Source organism: Loxodonta africana, chromosome 3 (genome assembly GCF_030014295.1).
Source record: "Loxodonta africana isolate mLoxAfr1 chromosome 3, mLoxAfr1.hap2, whole genome shotgun sequence".
NCBI classification, from domain to species: domain Eukaryota; kingdom Metazoa; phylum Chordata; class Mammalia; order Proboscidea; family Elephantidae; genus Loxodonta; species Loxodonta africana.
The window spans coordinates 69,536,377-69,556,365 of record NC_087344.1 but is presented as its reverse complement, the minus strand read 5'-3'; the positions used below and the strand labels follow the sequence as shown (position 1 = coordinate 69,556,365).

The 19,989-nt window shown below is 41.5% G+C and overlaps 1 protein-coding gene across 1 annotated transcript in view; it reads left to right on the top strand.

The window, feature by feature from the left end:
• Positions 1 to 19,989, top strand: part of CSMD2 (CUB and Sushi multiple domains 2) — a 797,331-nt gene that overhangs the window by 430,459 nt on the left and 346,883 nt on the right. Inside the window, 3 exon segments of the mRNA XM_064281672.1 lie at positions 903 to 990; positions 1,654 to 1,778; positions 14,772 to 14,893. Of these exon segments, the coding sequence (XP_064137742.1) occupies positions 903 to 990; positions 1,654 to 1,778; positions 14,772 to 14,893 (335 nt within the window).

Below are 19,989 nucleotides of genomic sequence, written 5' to 3'. Positions count from 1 at the left end.
CCTATCCCATGCTCTGTTCAGCCCCAAAGCCAGAAATTCAAAAGCAGGAATGCGTTCCAGCCCCATCAGTAGGAGCATCTAAGAGCAAAGAATAGGCAGTGGTGGGAGGTCTCCACCCACGCCTTCAACTGCAGACAGGAGAAAATTGTGTGTATATCCGCCGCTCCCTGACACAGCTCCTCCTTTAGCCAAGATGACTGTGGTATGGTTTCAGTAAATAGGACTCTGGTGTTGGCAAGTGTCAGAGCGTCACGCCATCTGCCCAAGGTGACATGGCTGCTTGACACCCTTGGCCAGAGGCATCGGGTGGGAGGTGCTCTGGTTACTACTTACTCTGGCTTGAGAAGTGTGTGATGGGAAGAGGTTTCTCAGCAGAAATATCCACGTATGAGCGAAATTCCCAGCCTTGAACTTCAGACTGCAGCTTTCTCTTGCATTCTTTACCGTTTCTGATCACACATCCACCTTTTGTTTAACTTTCTTTGAGTCATGTCTCCATTCAGGGCTGAGGTTGGGGGTTTCATCTCATCTAGAGTCACCATCCCCGGATCTGAAGTGCAGGATGGGAAGGCCACGGAGGTGGTGGTGGGGGAGGGCTATGGACTTCCACCTCTGGCCTCTGGCGTGGGATGAGGGAACCAGGTGGTTTGTTGGTGTGGGGTGCCTAACTCTAAGTCCACATGCTCTTGATGAATTTCAACTTGGAATTGGCTGGCCAAGAAATTTGTCAAAAGCCACCCCCATATTACACACTCAGGAAACCCCAGCCCAACAGCTCCAGCAGCACCAGTGGAGCAGGCCCTCCTTCTGTCTCTGCTTCCACCACCCACCCTGAGACGTTGCCCCAGCTGGTGCCTGCTTGTGACTATCCATCTCTGTGTGTGCTGTTTTTTGCCTTGTAGTAACTCAGGTTGGTGTGTCCCAAGGGCATAATATGTGTCCAGATCCTGGCATACCAGAAAGGGGCAAAAGACTAGGCTCGGATTTCAGGTAAGATCTGTTTGGGAACCTCCTCACTGCATGAAGGGTGGGGTGGCCAGGCTGGGAGATGGCAGGACCTGGGCTTCCTGGAGGTGGCGTGGAGAGGATGATGTGGACACAGGGACAGACAATGTATGGTGATGGCCTTTGATGTTCTTTCCTGGTCTAGTCCTGGGATCAGTGCCCATGCCCAAAGGGGGGCTGTAGACTGCCAGTGTTGCCTGGCAGACCCATACTACAAAGGGCTGCCTTCATCAGTAAACCAGGAGACAGCCCACACTGCTGATAATCTAGGGAACCATAGGGCCTTGAGATGGTACGTTTTGCAAAGTTTCTAACTACCGGGGCATCTTCCCATCATCCTCCATTTTCGTTAAAGTTTATGGGTACTATCTACCCACTCTTACCTGCCCTAATTGATACTTAGAGGATTGCTGTTTTGCTCACAAAGTCACCTTTTATCTCAATTCTAAAACCATTAAATTGTCCAAAAAAAGTTGAAGAGCAGGTATTCCAATGGAAATATTAACAGATAAAACAGTGGAATGGAGTTTAAGGGCCAGAAGAAGAAATAAAGTTCAATGTGGTACTTCTTTGTGGAACCAGAAGGAACTCAGGGTGGGGCTCGCCAAGGCCCAGGGGTTGAGCTCATGTACGTGCTTTGTCTCCCAGGTTAGGATCCAGCGTCCAGTTCACCTGCAATGAGGGCTATGACCTGCAAGGGTCCAAGCGGATCACCTGTATGAAAGTGAGCGACATGTTTGCGGCCTGGAGTGACCACAGGCCGGTCTGCCGAGGTGAGGGTGCCCCGCAGAAGGGAGGTTGACCAGAAAGCTGGGCTGGGCATGTAGGATAAAACTCAGCTCCTGCACCATGAGGCCCAGGCTCTTATCTAGACTGAGCTCAACGTACTCCCTGTTCCTTGCTGTTCCCCAGGCCTTGGTTACTGCATTTATTTACTAATAGACACATTATTTAGCACTTTCTCTCAAGGCCTCCTATGAGCAGGAGATACAGAGGTGGGGAAGGAAGACATGGTCCCTGTCCTGCATGGACCTTACAGTCTAATGGAGGAGGCACATATTAAGCAAGTCCTTATCCCATTGCACTAAGGTATCACAACAATACCTAGATAAGAAGGGAAGTCACCTTTTAGACCACCACCTTGAGTACCAGTATTATAACACGTGCACATCCCGAAGCATCTACCTCGGTGCCCTTGTTTCTTTCCCCACACTCTGCAGTAAACAGATTCATCACTTCTGTTGGAAGAATGTATTACTCTTAGCTACTCAGCAGTGGCATGGGCCATGGGATCAAATACGCTTCTCTGTGGGATTCTTCTAACTCACACTTGGGCATCTTATTCTCAAGGGCCCTGCCATCCACATTCTCAGGTATCACATGGACCAAAGCTGAGCTGGCTTAGCTTCCACGGCCCAAAATAATTTTAAAATATCAGACCTGAGCATTTCCCTTCACTGGGACAGGACAGCAGCTGATTCTGTGGCAGGGAGGCCCGAGATCTCATCCCCCAGGTCAAGGGCAAAGAGAATCCTTGAGCACTAGACCATTAGATGGTCTTTGATTTTCTATGCTCTGCATACATCTCTCCTCTTCCACAGCTTGCCCCTATGATCAGGACTCAGAGTTTTTGAGTTCAAGTGGAGCCAATAACTCTGGAGTTTTTAAACAAAGCCAGTGTTTGCCTTCTTGAGTGGCCCTTTGGAAGAGAAAGCATGTGGACAACTATAAAGTTACATTCTTTTTGGTCTCAGAAGGAAGTTCTCTGCCTCTCTCCAGGCATATGCACCAAGAAGAAATTCATGCAGCATGAAACAGGTCCAGAAAAAAAGAATTTAAAGGACTCTTACACTGAGGAAAGAACAAAATTTGAGCTGAGACCCACCTCCTTTTTTAATGGTTTTATAAGTAATCTGGAAGACAGTCATGAAAATATCTTTGAAATAAACCTTAAATGTATTAAACCTCACTGAACTCTGAGGTGGCATGATGACCATTTATAATGTGCTTTGTGTTTCCACTGATTTTAGCTATATTATTTCAAGGATCCTACATAGGTACCATTAAAAATAAAATCAAACAAAAGAATTCTTGAGTAAATTCTCAGCTTTACTCACCTAGCCATGGGCAATTGGGCAAATTACTGATTTGGCCTGGCCTATTTCCTTACCTGTAATAATAATGTAGGTAACAGCACTACCCTGACCATCTTGTGTTTAATGTCAAGGTCAAATGGAGTTGTAGATATGGATACACTTTAGGAATTGGGAAGTGCTAGACAGAAAAGCAAATATCTACATGCTAGATTATAAGCTCTATAGAGCAAGGACTTTTGTTCACTTCACTGCCTCAAACAGGGCCCCGCACATAGCAGGTGCTCAATAATGTGTTGAATGAATGATTGGATGAGTGAATGATCGACTGGTACATCACTCCAATTCTGTGGAGCCAAGACACCAGCTATGTGGAGAGACACAGAATTATCAAGTCTGAGGACCAGGAAAGACTCCTGTGCCAGTCTTTGATTTCAGAATTCCTCTTGAGAAGCCAGAATAACAATGCCTTCAGGTGGCAGTGAGATCTGATCTCTCCCCAAGATTATTTCATTGGAGGAAGAGATTTTTTTTAGTAATGGTGGCTGTTTACATGAATATGCCAAAGGTGGGGAAGAAGTTCATAGTCAAGTCGTAAGCCCATCTTTTTCTCCAGATATGTCCTCTGCCCCATTCAAACCACCTCCAACGATTTTGATCCACAGGACTCTGGATTCTCACTACATCTTTCGCTAAGCACTAAGCTAAATTTTTTTTCTCCCTCCATGCACATTATCTTATTCAATCCCCTGCCTTCATCAAAACAAAACAAAACCAGTTGGCATCAATTCTGTTCCAACTCGTGCCAACCCCATGTGTGTCAGAGTAGAACTCTGCTGCCTAAGGTTTTCAATGGCTGATTTTTGGGGGGTAAATCACCAAGCCTTTCTTCTGAGGTACCTCTGGGTGAACTCAAATCTCCAGTTTTTCAGTTAGCAGCCAAGTGCATTAGCTCCCTACCAGCGTGAAGCAGGGGGAAAACCATGGAAAACAGGCAGAGCTGGGTTCAAATCAAAGCAGCGTCACTTTTTAGCTGGGTGTTGTTGGGCCAGAAACTTCACCTCTCTAAATCTCTTTTTTTCCTTCTAAAAGTCAGTAATAATAAAGCATTATTTCACGGTATTACCGCAAGGACTAGAAGAGGCAATGAACATGACGGTCCTCGTTTAGAAATGATACCAGTGTGTCTGCAAGGCTTATGTGCCCATGTGTATGATTTAAACTACTGAGCACTGTTGGGGTATAGCTTGTCCAAGCCCCCATACCAAACCCTTAGCCTCTAGTCACTATGAGTTCTTTTAGGAACCTATTTCCTCACTGTCTGATCCAATCATAATCCAATTGCATAGTTTGGGAGTCATACAGGCTTTGATCTAAATGACAACTCTGCCACCTGTTATCTTGGTGGCTGTGGGTGGACTCCTTCATCTTTTTGAGCCACACAGCCCTCATCTGTGAATTGAGGAAAATAAAACCTACCCTGCCCAGAGATTGTAACATTTAAAGTCAAATTATAGCAAGTGGCAGGCACCATCTCTAGGGGAGAGTAGATTCTCAGTACAGGTTTATCTTCCTGCTTTTCTCTCCTCTTGTGTTCTATTCCATGGGTCATTATGAGGGAGAAGGAGAGGAAGCCTAGGCTCCTGCGTTTGGATTTGGATGATCGGTCCTGGGCTTCCCTGAAAGCCAAAGGCTGGCATAGATATAAGATTCAGGCACCCCTTTGTTTTGGCAGTTTTGAAGATTTCTACCTTTATACCTTTTGTCTTTAATCAGAGTCACTATTCTAATTATGACTTTTAGGAGAGTTTATGTGAACCCCACTTACAGGGGGAAAAAAGAGATAAAACTCTTTAAATTCCACAATAGCACCACTAAGAATCAGGATACCAAAAGATTGCATTCTAAAAAGGTTCGCTACCATACATAGGGGTATTATTTTTCTTCTAATGCATTTAAGATATGATTTGACTTTAAATATTCATTTTCCACACAATTAAATCTACTAAAACACGGGGCCTGGCAAATAATAGGTCTCGACAAATGTTTGAGGACCACCTGAATGAATCAGTGATTGAAATGAATGAACACTATGGGCTGTGCCCTCATTTTGGAATTTGGAAATTAGATATTCATATGCCTTTCTTTTCTGTCCCTCCCACCAGAAGAAATAAGCTTCTGATTTGACTCTTAGAAAATTTTATCATCCAAGAGCGATTGAGGGCAACATGGAACACCGTTATACCAATTCTTTTCAGCCCCGATGGAGGCAAGATGGTGCAATCATTATAGGGCTTTTTGGACTTACTTCACATACGGAGTCCAATATTTAAACATGAGCTTTTGCAGAAGTCCAGCAAATAAAGCAGATGTAAGGGGAGCTTCTCTGATTGAGTTAGGGGTGGGGGATTTGGAGTTGCCCCCTCTTCACTGCTCTCAGCAGCCCTAAACCACCTCTGAGGAACCCCAGGGGCTCAGGGAACACTGTTTTTGAAAACCACTGGTGTAGAGAAGAGGACCAAATGGACAACCAGGAGATCTGGTTTATTGCAACCAAAAGCTGATGTTGAGTGAAGACAGGGACTGAGTACCCAGCCCCAGGCGAGCTACTTAAAGTTGGTGATTCACAGAGTAGATAATTAACTCGAAGATAATTAACAGCAAACCACATGCTATTTTCCCTTTGTGGTTAAACCACTATTTTCTGTGTGTATTTTTCTCTGCTATTTAGAATAAAAGCTTTTTGGTGGCTAGAATACCAGACTTGGGAATCAGAGACCCAAGTTCAAGTTCCAACTTTGCCATTAATAAATCATGTAAAAAAGCCCATTGCTGTTGAGTCGATTCCAACTCGTAGCAACCCTATAGGACAGAGTAGAACTGCCCCATAGGATTTCCAAGGAGCAGCTGGTGGGTTTTAACTGCTGACCTTTTGATTAGCAGCCAAGCTCTTAACCACTGCACCACCAGGGCTCCGCCACAAACCATGTAGCACAGGGAAAAATCACTGAAATGCTCTGAATCTTCTTCCTCATCTATAAAATGGGGGAGTAACATGGGAAATATTGCACAAACCAGACTATGTTAAATACCATAGTAATTATGTGACAGTTACAGGTGGTTGCCTTCCTTCAAGGTCCCTGGGTGATACAAATGGTTAAGTGCTCGGCTACTAATCAAAAGGTTGGTGGTTCAGATCCCCTCAGAAGTGCCTTAGAAGAAAGACCTGGTGATCTACTTCCAAAAAATCACAGCCATTGAAAACCCTGTGGAGCATAGTTTTACTCTAACACACATGAGGTCGCCATAAGGAAGAATTGACTCGAAGGCAAGAACTGGTCTGCATTCTTGGTGGCCTTCAATGGGTCAACTTCCTGGGCCTGTCCCTTAAACACAGTGTCATCCAGAGTTGTGTTTTTATCCCTTCCTCTTTTCTCTCCTCTATTTATTCTTCCTAGGTGACACGTGACTGCCCTAGAACACATCACCCATTTCTCCAGCCCTTTAGAATGTCTGAGCCCCTTACCTGTATGTGCTAATGCTTAGTGCTCCCATTCGCTAAGCCATTTATATTGTATAAAACACTGCAGTAGGCATTTTTCATTATTTCTTTATGAGGAAAGCAGCAATAACCATATTTTATGTTTAGTTGAAGCTTAGAGCAGTCAGCTATTTGTCCAAGGGCACAAAGCTAATAACTTGAGCCAGGAATCAAACCCTGACTTCAAAGTCTCTGTCCTACTTCTACTTAAAAATTGAACATGGACATTCTTTGGCATCAATATATTGGATGGAATGATGCAGAAAACAACTCTTACTTCTACCTTCCCATTTTTGGGTAACTTTTTATTTTGATATGATTTTCAACTCAGAAAAGTTGCAGGAAATATGCAAAGAAAGTCCATATACACTTTGCTCAGATTTGAACAACTATTTTTAAGGAGTTAATGGCTGAAAAGGGTGAGTCAGAGAGGTAGAAGAAGACCAAGTGGAGTCATGGAAGCCAACGAATGCGAGTTTCACAGAGAAGCTTCAGTAGGATCAGATAGTCCAGAGAGGTCAAGTATATATGACTGAAAAGTAACCATTGGGCTTAAATGGCTCAACTGAGTGGCAAATAGTTGATGTTGCCTTTGCAAGAAATTGGTGAGGGGACTGAACAAAGACATGAAAGGACTGATTTGGGCTGAAGATTCAATTATTATGACACCCATGAATGTGGTGATACCACCATACTTCTGGTAGCCCCAGGGCACCCAGGATGAAGAATAAAGAAGGATATTAGGCTTGATCAAAGGCAGCCATTTATCCAAGCAGATATAAGAGAGTCTGAGGGAGCTGAAAGCATTGTGATTGGTCTTGAGTAGTCCAGACTGGGTAGTGAAACAAGAATAGGAGGGAATTGGAGCCAGGGGACTGGAAGGGCCTACCATAGAGAACAGCAGGTGCATTGAGATTGAAGTCACGTCACTAGGAGCTTGAGCAGTGGTGTAAAGAATTGGATGGCTGAGCTTAAGATCTCAGAGATGGACTCTCCTCGTTCCCAGGACAGCAAGGCCCTGGGTGTGGCTGTGGACATGGTTGATCTTAAGATGGCAAGAGGGCAGAGGTACCACATCTCATGAGGAGGGCTGGACTCTAAGAGGAGAAGAGACCACTCCTCTGTTGTAACAGAAGCAAAGAGGAAGATGGTGAGCACATAGCAGACAGGGTTGTAGAGTTGGAGGATGAGACAGAGGGTGTGTCTTCCAAATGGCTTTTGTTTTCTCCACAAAGAGTGAGGCAAGGTCATCAACTGAGAGTAGGGGGAGGAAAGAAGAGTGAGTGGCACGAGGGATGTGTAGTAAGCATGAAAGAGTCTTTGAGCAGAGTGAGACAGTAAACTTAATAGAGCTAAATAGTAGGATCACTGGGCAATATCTAGGATCCTTTTGAGGTGGTAATCAACCCTGGTGGCACAGTGGTTAAGAGCTCGACTGCTAACCAAAAGGTCAGCAGTTCGAATCCACCAGTTGCTCCTTGGAAACCCTGTGGGGCAGTTCTGCTCTGTCCTATAGGGTCACTATGTGTTGGAAATGACTCGATGGCAATGGTTTAATCATGAATTCATAGTGACATCATTCTTCCTATGTGTGTGTCTTTCTCCAGAAAAGCTCAACTATACAGGCCAGGTGTGGAGAATATAGATGGAGGGATTTATTCACAATTGATGTTTTCCAGGCTACTGATAAAAGAGGAAAGGGGCAAGGATTTGGGAGAACTTACAAGAAAGTGATCGTAATGTTGAACCCTGAGATCTAAGTTGGGTAGGACAGAAGACAGGAGAGAGTTAGTGGGTAGAGAGAGATTCTGGTATCAGTAGAATGGTGGTCTCAGTGAGGTCAGAGAAGAGTTCCTGTGGTAGTTTAGCAAATGTTTGTGGGAAGAAATAATGGAGGGTGAGAGAATATGGGCTTAAATTAAACAGGAGTTGGAGGAAGAAGTGCTGAAAGGTGTTGCAGATGTTCGGGGCTTCGTTTGCCTTAGAATTGGTGGTGAGAAGGTAGTTCCAGAAGACTGTAGAATGGGTAGGGAGGGAGGCCAGTGGTAGGAGAAGCAAAGGAAGGCAGCATGGAAGAGTGTGGGAACAAGATCTGGGGAGAAGATAAGAGACCAGGGGCACTTGCATCTGGAGGAATTCCCTTCTTTGGTGCTAAGTTGTTGTTTTGGTGTAAGAACTGTCTATACGTGAAATTTCCCTAAGGTCTCCTGGGATACTGTCCCTCATTATATTGGATAGTGATGTTCAGGGGAAGAGCGGGAGTGGCTGTGGAGCTCAGATATGGAAAGTCCCATAAAAGTCTCCCCTGAAAGCTATAGAAAAGAGCAGCCAATGGGAAAAGGCAACTACAGAAACATAGACATGTGTTCATGCATTCATCTAGACGTTGTCTGAGTACCTACCATTTTGCCGGTCCATGGGGGTTGCAGTGTTGAGCCATACACTCTTGGTGAGACCCCAGGATTTGGCTGCGCAGGGGGAAGTCAGTCTGTTTACAGACCCCCTGACTTCTTGACCTTGACTGGAGAGCAGTGGAAAGAAGTAGTTGATGCTCCCTTCTGAACCCAAATGAAAGTGCTCCATACTAACTACCTGCAGATTATAATATTTTAATTAAACCTCTCTAAACCCTTAAAGTGGTAAATGTCTTTTTGACCTGTTCTATCTAATTACCTTCAGCATGTTTCAACAGACTGCAAATACCACCTAATTCTTGGAAACAAGTACAGGATAAATTTAGTCTAAATCCGAGGGCTTTTGGCAGCACAAACTGACTTTACAGAAGAGGTGTAAGGTGGCCCTGACAGAGATTTATGAGGATTTCCTGAAGGGCTAGGATTCTGAAGCTACAGGCCCTCTTTGCAAAAGTGGGATGGGATCATGTTTTTGGTTTTGATCATCTTATTCTAATTTGTTTAGTAATGTCAGTCTCAAGTGTGGTCAGAGAGGGGAAGAAAAACCTATGTAAAGAAATTTCAGAAAAGTAGAAAAAGAGCTAAACAGAAACCCCAAGCCTAGTGAAATGGGTCGACCTTGAGACTGGACTCACTTTTGCTGAATGGTGACTACATCCCAGACACTGGGCTGAGGATTCACATCCATCATCTTACATGATTTCATCCTCACCATAATATGATGAGGTGGATCTCACCAGCTGCATTTCATAGAGTAAGAACAGGAGCAGAAGGGTTTCATAACTTATCCAGACTTACGCAACAAGTAAGTGGGCTTAAACACAAAGGGTCATCTGGTAAACCCCAAAGCCTATGCCATCCTCACCACTCCACCTGCCTCCATGCCCAGGTATATCGAGTGCAATCTATGAATCTAAGTATTTCTCAACACAGGATAAAGGAGCAATCAGTTGCACACAAGGGGAGTGGGGGAGAGGGTCCTTTTAGGGATTTGTTCCATCTTGACTCAACTGATTTGAGCTCAGGCCAAGGGAGAAGCAGATCCTCTGGGTGCAAGCCTGGGCTGAGCCGTCAGTAGAACCATTCTCACGGAAGGAAGGGCACGAGAATGCCTTCAGAAATGCAAGCAATTCTGATCCAATGGACTCTTGACAATAACTCTGACAACACTTGCTTTGCTTTTGTGTAATCGTTTTCACACCTATATCCTCCACCTGACTGTGACCCCTCACAGAGGAATGGTTGCGTCTCAGACATTTTTCTCTTCCCACACTGTCTAGCTCATAATAGGCACTCAATAAATGTTAGAATGAGTGAGTACAGGAATGAGTTCATGAAATGAGAAGAGATGAATTATCTTGAGGAGCTGGGGAGCTGCTTCCCAGACCCTTCTAGGAAGGATTTCCTGGGAAAGGTTTATCATAGCCCTGTCCACTCAGGGAGAGGAGCCCTACGATATTTTGCCTGTCAGAGGAAACCAGGTTTGACACCACTATCATTTTATATACTTAGGCTTGTAGCATTTGCTCACTATTTTTTTACTGTTAAGCACTTTGCCTACAATTAGGATAAATTGCCATGTGGGTAGCAACAGAACAGGCTCATAAAGCTCTTTATTAAAATAGCTGTGTGCTAACATTGAAGAATCCACCACTCGTCTGTCAGTTTGTGGTACTGTGGTGGCTTGCGTGTTGCTGTGATATTGGAAGTCATCCCACTGGTATTCAAATCCCCTGGTGGATAGATTTCAGTAGAGCTCCCAGATGAAGACAAAGCAGGAAGAAGGACCTGGCGATCGACTTCTGACAAAAAATCAGCCAGTGAAAACCTTATGGATAGCAGTGGAAAATTGTCTGATATAATGCTAGAAGATGAGCCCTTCAGGTTGGAAGGCATTCAAAATATGACAGGGAAGAGCTGCCTTCTCAAAGTAGAGTCAACCTTAATGATGTGGATGAAGTAAAGCTTTTGGGACCTTCATTTGCTGATGTGGCATGACTCGAAATGAGAAGAGACAGCTGCAAACATCCATTAGTAATCAGAACATGGAATTTATGGAGAGTGAATCAAGGAAAATTGAAAATTGGCAATATGAAATGAAATGCTTGAAGATTGACATCCTAGGCAGTAGTGAGCTGAAATGGACAGGTATTGGTCATTTTGAATAGGACAGTCATATGGTCTGTTATGCCAGGAATGACAAATTGAAGAGGAATGGCATCAAAGTCATTTCAGAAAAAAAATTTCAAGATCTATCTTGAAATACAGTGCTGTCAGTGACAGAATAATATCCATATGACTACAAGGCAAACCAGTTTATACAAATATTACTGAAATTTGTGCATCAATCACTAATACCAAAGATGAAGAAATTGAAGATTTTTACCAACTTCTGCAGTCTGAAATTGATCAAACATGCAATCAAGATGCATTGATAAATTGCTGGTGATAGGAAAGTGAAAGTCGGAAACAAAGAAGGATCAGTAGTTGGAAAATATGGCCTTGGTGATGGAAACGATGCTGGAGATTGCATAATAGAATTTTGCAAAACCAATGACTTATTCATTGGAAATACCTTTCTTCAATAAAATAAATGGTGACTGTACACGTGGTCTTGTTGAACGGAATGCACAAGAATCAAATCAACTACATCTGTAGCAAGAGATGATGGAAAAGCTCAATATCATCAGCCAGAAAAAGGCCAAGGGCCAGCTGTGGAACACACCATCAGTTGCTCTATGCAAGTTTAAGTTGAATCTGAAGAAGATAAAAACAAATCCACAAGACACAAAGTACAACCTTGAGTGTATCTCACCTGAATAGATTTGATGCATTGAACACTAATGACCAAAGACCAGATGAGTTGTAGAGTGACATCAAGGATGTCATACATGAAAAAAGCGAAGGTCATTAAAAAGAAAAGAATGAAAAGGTCAAAATGTCAGAAGAGACTCTGAAACTTCCCCTTTATTGTACAGTATCTAAAGCAAATGGAAGAAATGATTAAATAAAAGAGCTGAATGGAAGATTTCAAAGAGTGACTCTAAGAAAGCAAAGTATTATCGTGAAATGTGCAAAGATCTGGACTTAGAAAACCAAGAGGGAAAAACACGCTCTTCATTTCTCAAGCTGAAAAAACTGAAGAAAAAATTCAAGCCTCAAGTTGCAATATTGAAGGATTCTGTGGGCAAAAAGTTGAGCCATTCAGGAATCATCAAAAGAAGATGGAAGGAATACACAGAGTCACTGTACCAAAAAGAATTGGTTGGCATCAACCATTTCAGGAATCCATAGTACTGAAGGAAGAAGTTCAAGTGGCACTGCAGGCTTTGGTAAAAAAAAAAAAAAAAAAGGCTCCAGGAACTGATGGAATACCGATTGAGATATTTCAACAAATGGATGCAACACTGGATGCAATTACATGTCTATGCCAAGAAATTTGGAAGCCATCTACCTGGCCAACCGACTGGAAGAGATCCATATATATGCTCCTTCCAAAGAAAGGTGATCCAGTGTAATGGGGAAATTATTGAACAATATCATTAATATCTCACACAAGTAAAATTTTGCTGAAGATAATTCAAAAACAGTTGCAGCAGTACATCGACAGGGAACTACCAGAAATTTAAACTGGATTCGGAAGAGAACTTGGAACAAGGGATATCATTGTTGACTTCAGATGGATCTTGACTGAAAGCAGAAAATACCAGAAAGATGTTTTCCTGTGTTTTATTGACTATACAAAGGTATTAGACTGTGTGGATTGTAAGAAATTGTGGATAACATTGCAAAGAATGGGAATCCCAGAACACTTAATTGTGCTCCTGAGGAACCTCTACATAGACCAAGAGGCAGTCACTTGAACAGAACGAGGGAATACTGCGTGGTTTAAAATCAGGAAAGGTGTGTGTCAGGGTTGTATCCTTTCACTATACTTATTCAGTCTGTATGCTGAACAAATAATTGCAGAAATTGGGCTATATGAAGAAGAACAACCCACGATATGCAAACTGCACAATCATGCTTGCCGAAAGCCAAGAGGACTTGAAGTACTTACAGATGAAGACCAAACACTACAGCCTTCAGTAGGGATTACGCCTCAAACTAAAGAAAACAAAAATCCTCACAACTGAACCAGTAAGCAACATCATGATAAATGGAGAAAATAATGAGGTTGTCAAGGATTTCATTTTACTTGGATCCACGATCAATGCCCATGGAAGCAGCAGTCAAGAAATCAAATGGCGTATTGCATTGGGCAAATCTGCTGCAAAAGACCTCCTTCAAGTGTTGAAAAGCAAAGATGTCACTTTGAGGACTAAGGTGTGCCTGACCCCAAGCCATGGTATTTTCTGTTGCCTCATATGCATGCAAAAGCTGGGCAGTGAATAAGGAAGACCCAAGAAGAATTGATGCCTTTGAGTTATGGTGTTGGTGAAGAATATTGAATATACCATAGAGTTCCAGAAGAATGAACAAATTTGTCTTGGAAGAAGTATAGCCTGAATGCTCCTTAGAAGCAAGGATGGCGAGACTTAGTCTGACATACTCTGGGCATGTTACCAGGGGGAACCAGTCCCTGGAGAAGGACATCATGCTTGGTACAAAGTAGAGGGTCAGTGAAAAAGAGGAAGACCCTCAACAAGATGGATTGACACGGTAGCTGCAATGATGAGTTCAAGCATAGCAATGATTGTGAGAATGGCGTAGGACTGGGCAGTGTTTCGTTCTGTTGTATATAGGTAGCTATGAGTTGGAACCCACTCGCCGGCACCTAACAACAACAACAACATTGAAGAATGGAGTGTCCAGAACTAAAGAACATATTTTTAAAGAAAGCAAACACCTAGGTACAATGTAGTACCTTAACTGTTATCAATCACTACTTAATCTAATTAGTTTAGAAGCTATTTTAAAGAGCTTAATTAGATTAAGCTGTGATTGATAACACTTTATATCTACTCGAGTAGAGTACTTCTTCTAATTCACCTTTCATCTTTATGCTTCCTGTCAAAAGCCTGTTCCAGGCATGAACTGAGTATGGGGAAGGATTTGGGAAACAGGTGATGGGCACTGAAATCACTCTGGGTCCCCCTCAATGGGCTGAGCCAGTAACCTCGGCAGAGTCCTTGGACACAGACTTTCTGAGACCTCATGGTGCGGCCTGGGCAAGGACATCCTGAAATTCTACCTCAGGAGGCCTGAAGGGTTGCAAAATGTGGACTTGGGGGCTTGCAGGATCAGATGAGGCTTCAGAGACCTAGCTAAACAGATTTGGTCTAGAGCAGAGCTTAATTATTTTTAGAAAACTGGAGTGTAAATGTGAAATTAAAACAGATGAGCACAGGTAGGACTTCTCTGCTTAGCAGGCCCATAGGTGCCTGGGGCTGTCCCTGCCCACCCAGCTTTAGGTCAACATGAGTAGTGAGCTGCTGGTCACAGTGGAGACAGGGACAGGGTTGGGGTCCAGGTTGCTTAGGCTGCCTGTGGAAGTTCATCATTGCCTGTACAGCACAGCGGGACGGGGCACATGGGCTCCAGGAACTCTGACTTCCCTTTTCGGGCTGGGAACTGTGGGGAAAGGGCACAAGAAGCAGAAGGTTATGTCTGGGGTGGGACTGTATAGACTTCAATCTCTCCTGGGATGGGAGCAGGAGGTGGGGAGGGAAGCTGGACCTAGTGTAGATTAAAGGCTTCTCTTCCATCTCCTCTCTACAGCCCGAATGTGCGATGCCCACCTTCGAGGTCCGTCGGGCATCATCACCTCCCCGAACTTCCCCATTCAGTATGACAACAATGCACACTGTGTGTGGGTCATCACAGCACTCAACCCCGCCAAGGTAAGGCTCTCCGGGACTGGGAGGGTATCCTGGGGGCAGGACTGGCCTGGGGGCACTTGGTCTGTGAGGGCCTTGAAACCCCAAACATACTCGTGGTGGGGTCTCCAGAGATAATTCTTAAAAAATGTTTTTAAATTAAATATCAAGTAGATAAAAAACATATTTATTAAATATAAAGAAGATCAATACAACAAACACCTGTGTAGCTATCTCCCAGTTTAAGAAGTAACCATCACAGTTACTTTTGTGATGCATTTCTGTCACCAATCCCATTCCATTCCCCGTACCCTCGGAGGTAACCGTGCATCTCAATCCTGTGATTATCATTTCTTTGCTCTTAATAGTTATTACTTAAGTGTCTATTCCTAAGTAGGCATTGTTTAGTATACCAGCATTTTAACTGCATGTAAATGTAATCATGTTGTATATATTCTTCATCAACATCACTCAAAATTATGTCTCAAACGTTGGTCTGCGTTGTGTGGAGTTTTGCACTGCTGTGTACTTGTTTCATGTTTATTTCCCCTTTAGTTTCTTTTTTTTTTCATGACATGCCCTTTACTCTCTCTTGTCAAAACCCACAAAATAACCTGCTAGAATTTTTATTACAATTATATCAAAGCTATAGATCAATTGCAAGCTCTGGTGGATCTGTGGTTAAGAGCTCAGGCTGCTAACCAAAAGGTCAGCAGTGTGAATCTACCAGCTGCTCCTTGGAAACACTATGGGACAGCTCTACTCTGTCCTATAAGGTTGCTAGGAGTCAGAATTGACTCCACAGCAACAGGTTTGGTTTTGGCTTATAGGTCAATTGTAGAAGGACTGATGTCTTTATGCTGTTGAGTCTTCCAATCCATGAATGTGGTACATCTCTCCATTTATTTAGGACTTCTTTAGTGTCTTTCAGTAAAACTGAATAATTTTTTCCCATTGCAGATCTTGTACATTTTCCAGTGTATTTACTCCTAGATACACATTTTATATTTGTTGTTGCTGTCATGAACCATATCTTTTTAAATAGCATTTTCTAGCTGTTTCTTGTTGGTGTTTACAATGCAATTGATTTCAATATTTTGGTTTTTGTACAGAACAACTCTTCATAATTTATCTGTGAATTCTTTGGGGTTTTCTACATAGGCAATCATCTTCTGCAAAGAAAGATGGTTTTGTTTATTCCTTTCCAATCCTTATACCTCCCCCCCTCCCTTTTTCTTGCCGCCGTGTTCTGGCTATAACTTTCAGTATAATGTTTAATCATTGTGATAGACTGCACCCTTGTTATTGTTTGATGTTAAATAGAATGTTTTTTATTGTTTCTTCATTCAGTATAATATTAAGGGGTTTGTTTCTTTTTTAATTTGTAAATACTCCTTTTTAGATAGAGGAAGCTCCTTTATAACCGTGGTTTACTAAGAGCTTTTATCACAAATGCATATTGAATTTTATCAAGTAACGTCTGCATGTATTGATACAATCATATGATTTTCCTCCTTTATTCTCTTAACCTGGTGAATTACATTGATTGATTTTTCTAATATTAAGCCAGCCTTACATTCCTGGGATAAACCCAACTTGGTCATTTATTATTATCATTTTTGTGCATACCTATACATGATTTGCTAATATTTTGTTTAGTAATTTACATCTATTTTATTAGTGAGATTGGCCCATACTTTTTTTTTTTCTTATTGCTTTTGCCAGAGTTTTGTGTCAAGATACTGCTAGACTCATAAAATGACTTAGAGAATGTTTCTATCCTGTGGAGTTATTAGTGGAAAATCAGAGTAACTTATGCCTTGAAACTTTGGTGATAAAAAAAAAAAATTTTTTTTTTTTTTTTACTTTCCAGTAAAACTATCTGGGTCTGATGTTGCCTTTGTTGGAAGATTTTAAGCTATAGATTTAATACTTTTAAGAGCTAAAGAATTACGTAGGGTATCTTTTTTTTTCTAGAGTCCATTCCACTAAGCTTTTAAATTTATTGGATATAAAGTTGTCCGTACTATTGCTTATTATATTTTAATCCTGCTGTTGCTGTATTTCTGTTCTCTTTTTCATTCCTAATTTTGTATCGTCTTTTTTTTTTTTTTTTTAAATCAGTGATACAAGAGGTTTCATGTTTTGTCTGTTTACAAATAAGCAACTTTTGGTTTTGTTAATACTCCTTTTAATACATTTTCTATTTCATCAATTTCTGCTCTCGTCTTTATTATTTTCTTCCTTCTATTGTATGTGGATTTATTCTGCAGTTCTTTTCCTAGCATCTTAATTTTGATGCTTAGGTTATTATTATTCAATCTTATTTAAGCAACTAAGGCTATAAATTTCCCCCTAAGGACTACTTTGACTACATTCCCACAGGTTTTTTTATATACCATTTCTGTCATAGCTTAGTTCTAAATATTTTCTATTTTTCAGCATTCTTTCATCTGTCAACCATAGATTATTTAGAAGGATTTCTTAATTTAATTTCTAAACAAAAGAATTTTCTAGCTCTCTTTTTGCTACTGATTCTGAAGTTTGAGATCAGAGACTGCTATCTGTATTTGAGTTGATTTTATGGACCAGAAATGGTCATTTTTCATGCATACCCTGTGTGTGCTTGGAAGGAAAAAAAAACTGTTTTGCAGTCATCATGTTCCAGTATGTCAAGTGAATAGAGCTTGTTAGTTGTGTTTATATCTTTTATGTCCTCATTGATTTATTTTATGTCTTTTTTTTCTTTTTTTATTGTAATTTAGATGAAGGTTTACAGAACAAACTAATTTCTCATTAAACAGTTAGTTAGTACACATATTGTTTTATGACAGTAGTTAACAACCACACATCATGTCAACACTCTCCCTTCTCAACCTTGGGTTCCCTATTACCAGCTTTCCTGTTCCCTCCTGCCTTCTAGTCCTTGCCCCTTGGCTGGTATGCCCCTTTAGTCTTGTTTTGTTTTACAGTCCTGTCCAATCGTGGCTGAACGATGAACCTCAGGAGCGACTTCATTACTGAGCTGAAAGGGTGTCCGGGGGTCGCACTCAGGGTTTCTCCAGTCTCTGTCAGGCCAGCAAGTCTGGCCTTTCTTTTTGTGTTAGAATTTTGTCCTATTTTTCTCCAGCTCTCTCTGGGCTCTCTATCGTGATCCCTGTCAAAGCAGTCAGTGGTGGTAGCCAGCCGGGCACCATCTAGTTGTACTGGACTCAGTCTGGTGGAGGCCATGGTAGATGTGGTCCATTAGTCCTTTTTTCTGTCTTCTTGATCAATAAAGTAAAGAAAGAGGAATATTATAATCTCCCACTACAATGGTGATTTGTCTATTAGCACTCAAGTTCTGTCAGTTTTTGCTTTATGTATTTTGTGATTAAGTTATTACAGCATGCAAGTTGAGAATCGGATCTTTTTTAAAAAAAAATCGAATGTAATGACTCTATCTCTAGTAATTTTTTTTTTTTTTTTTTTTACCTTAAAGCTTCCCCCTACCCTGCAGCTGGTATATCAGCTTTCTTTTGGTCTTTTTCTAATAGATCTTTTTCTGTTCTTATATTTTCAACCTTTCGCTTCTTTAAGTTTTATATAAGTTTTGTAAATAGCTGAATTAAAAAAAAAAGATTTCGGTCAAACAATCTACCTGTTAACTGAAAGATTTTGGCCATTCAAAATATACACATCATTCTGTTCTTTAACTGTTACCTAAAATACTCTAGAAATATGAGTATGCATTCTTAATGATAGCTAACATTAAACAATAATTTTATGTTTCTACTAAGAAGTCAAGGATCTTAGAACACTATAAGTTTAATTTTCCTCTCCCAACCCGTGCGCTATGGTGTCCAGCATTTTCATTTTACCTTGCTTTTTCTCGCAAGGCATTATTGTATTGTGTAATAAACCCAGTGTCCATTTAGGTTTACTCAGATTTTGACCACTTCTTTGTTCACCATTCCTTCTTGCATGTCAGTTCTTCTCCCTGGAATCATATTTCTACTGTCCAGAGAATATATTTTAGAATTTCTTTTTGTGTTGATGGCAAACTTTCCTAGTTTTTTGTTTGTATTAAAATGTCTTCACTTACCCCTTGTTTTTGAAAGAATGCTCCTTCTCTCTGGATGTTCCATTCTCGGTTGATAATAATTTCTCCCTGCACGTGGAAATATTATTCCACTGTACTCCATTGTTGCTGTCAGCTTATTTCCATCCCTTTGTGTGGCATCCCCCTAAATGCTTTTATTGTCTTTTCCTTGTCTTTGGTGTTCTGCAGTTTCATTCTCATGTGTCTAGGTATGGATATTTCTGTATTTATCCTACTTTGAGATTCATTAAGCTTCCTGGATTTATGAATTGTGCTTTTCATCAGTTCAGGGAAATTTTTAGCCATTATCTTTTCAACTGGAAAAGATTTTCTCTCTTTTCTACTTCTGGAAGTCTGACAAAACATGTTAATCTTTCTTACTGTGTATTCTCTGTCTCTTATTTTCTCTCTCTTGTTATATTCACTAATTCTCTGTTCAGTTGTGTCAAATCTCTGTTAAATTCATTGTCTTAATTTTCTGGTGCTTCTATGACAGAAATACCACAAGTGTATGGTTTTAACAAAGAGAATTTATTTTCTCATGGTAAAGTAGGCTAAAAGTCCATATTCAGGGCATCAGCTCCAGGGGAAGGCTTTCTCTCTCTGTCGACCTTCTCATCAATCTTCCCCCAGACTGGGAGCTTCTCTGCACAGGAACCTCAGGTCCAAAGGACACACTGCACTCCTGGCACTGCTCTCTTGGTAGCATGAGGGCCCCCTGTCCCTCTGCTAGCTTCTCTCTTTTATATCTCAAGAGATTACCTCAAGACAAAATCCAATCATAAAGATTGAGTCCTGTCTCACTAACAACTGCCACCCATCCTCCCTCATTAACATCATAGAGGCAGGATTTACAACATACAGAAAATCACACAATACTGGGAATCATGGATCAGCCCAACTGGTACACACATTTTGGGGGGACATAATTTAATCCATGACATTCATTCAGTTAAAAAACAAACAAACCTTTTGCCGTAGAGTTGATTCCGACTGCCCCATAGAGTTTCCAAGGAGTACACAGTGAGTTTGAACTGCC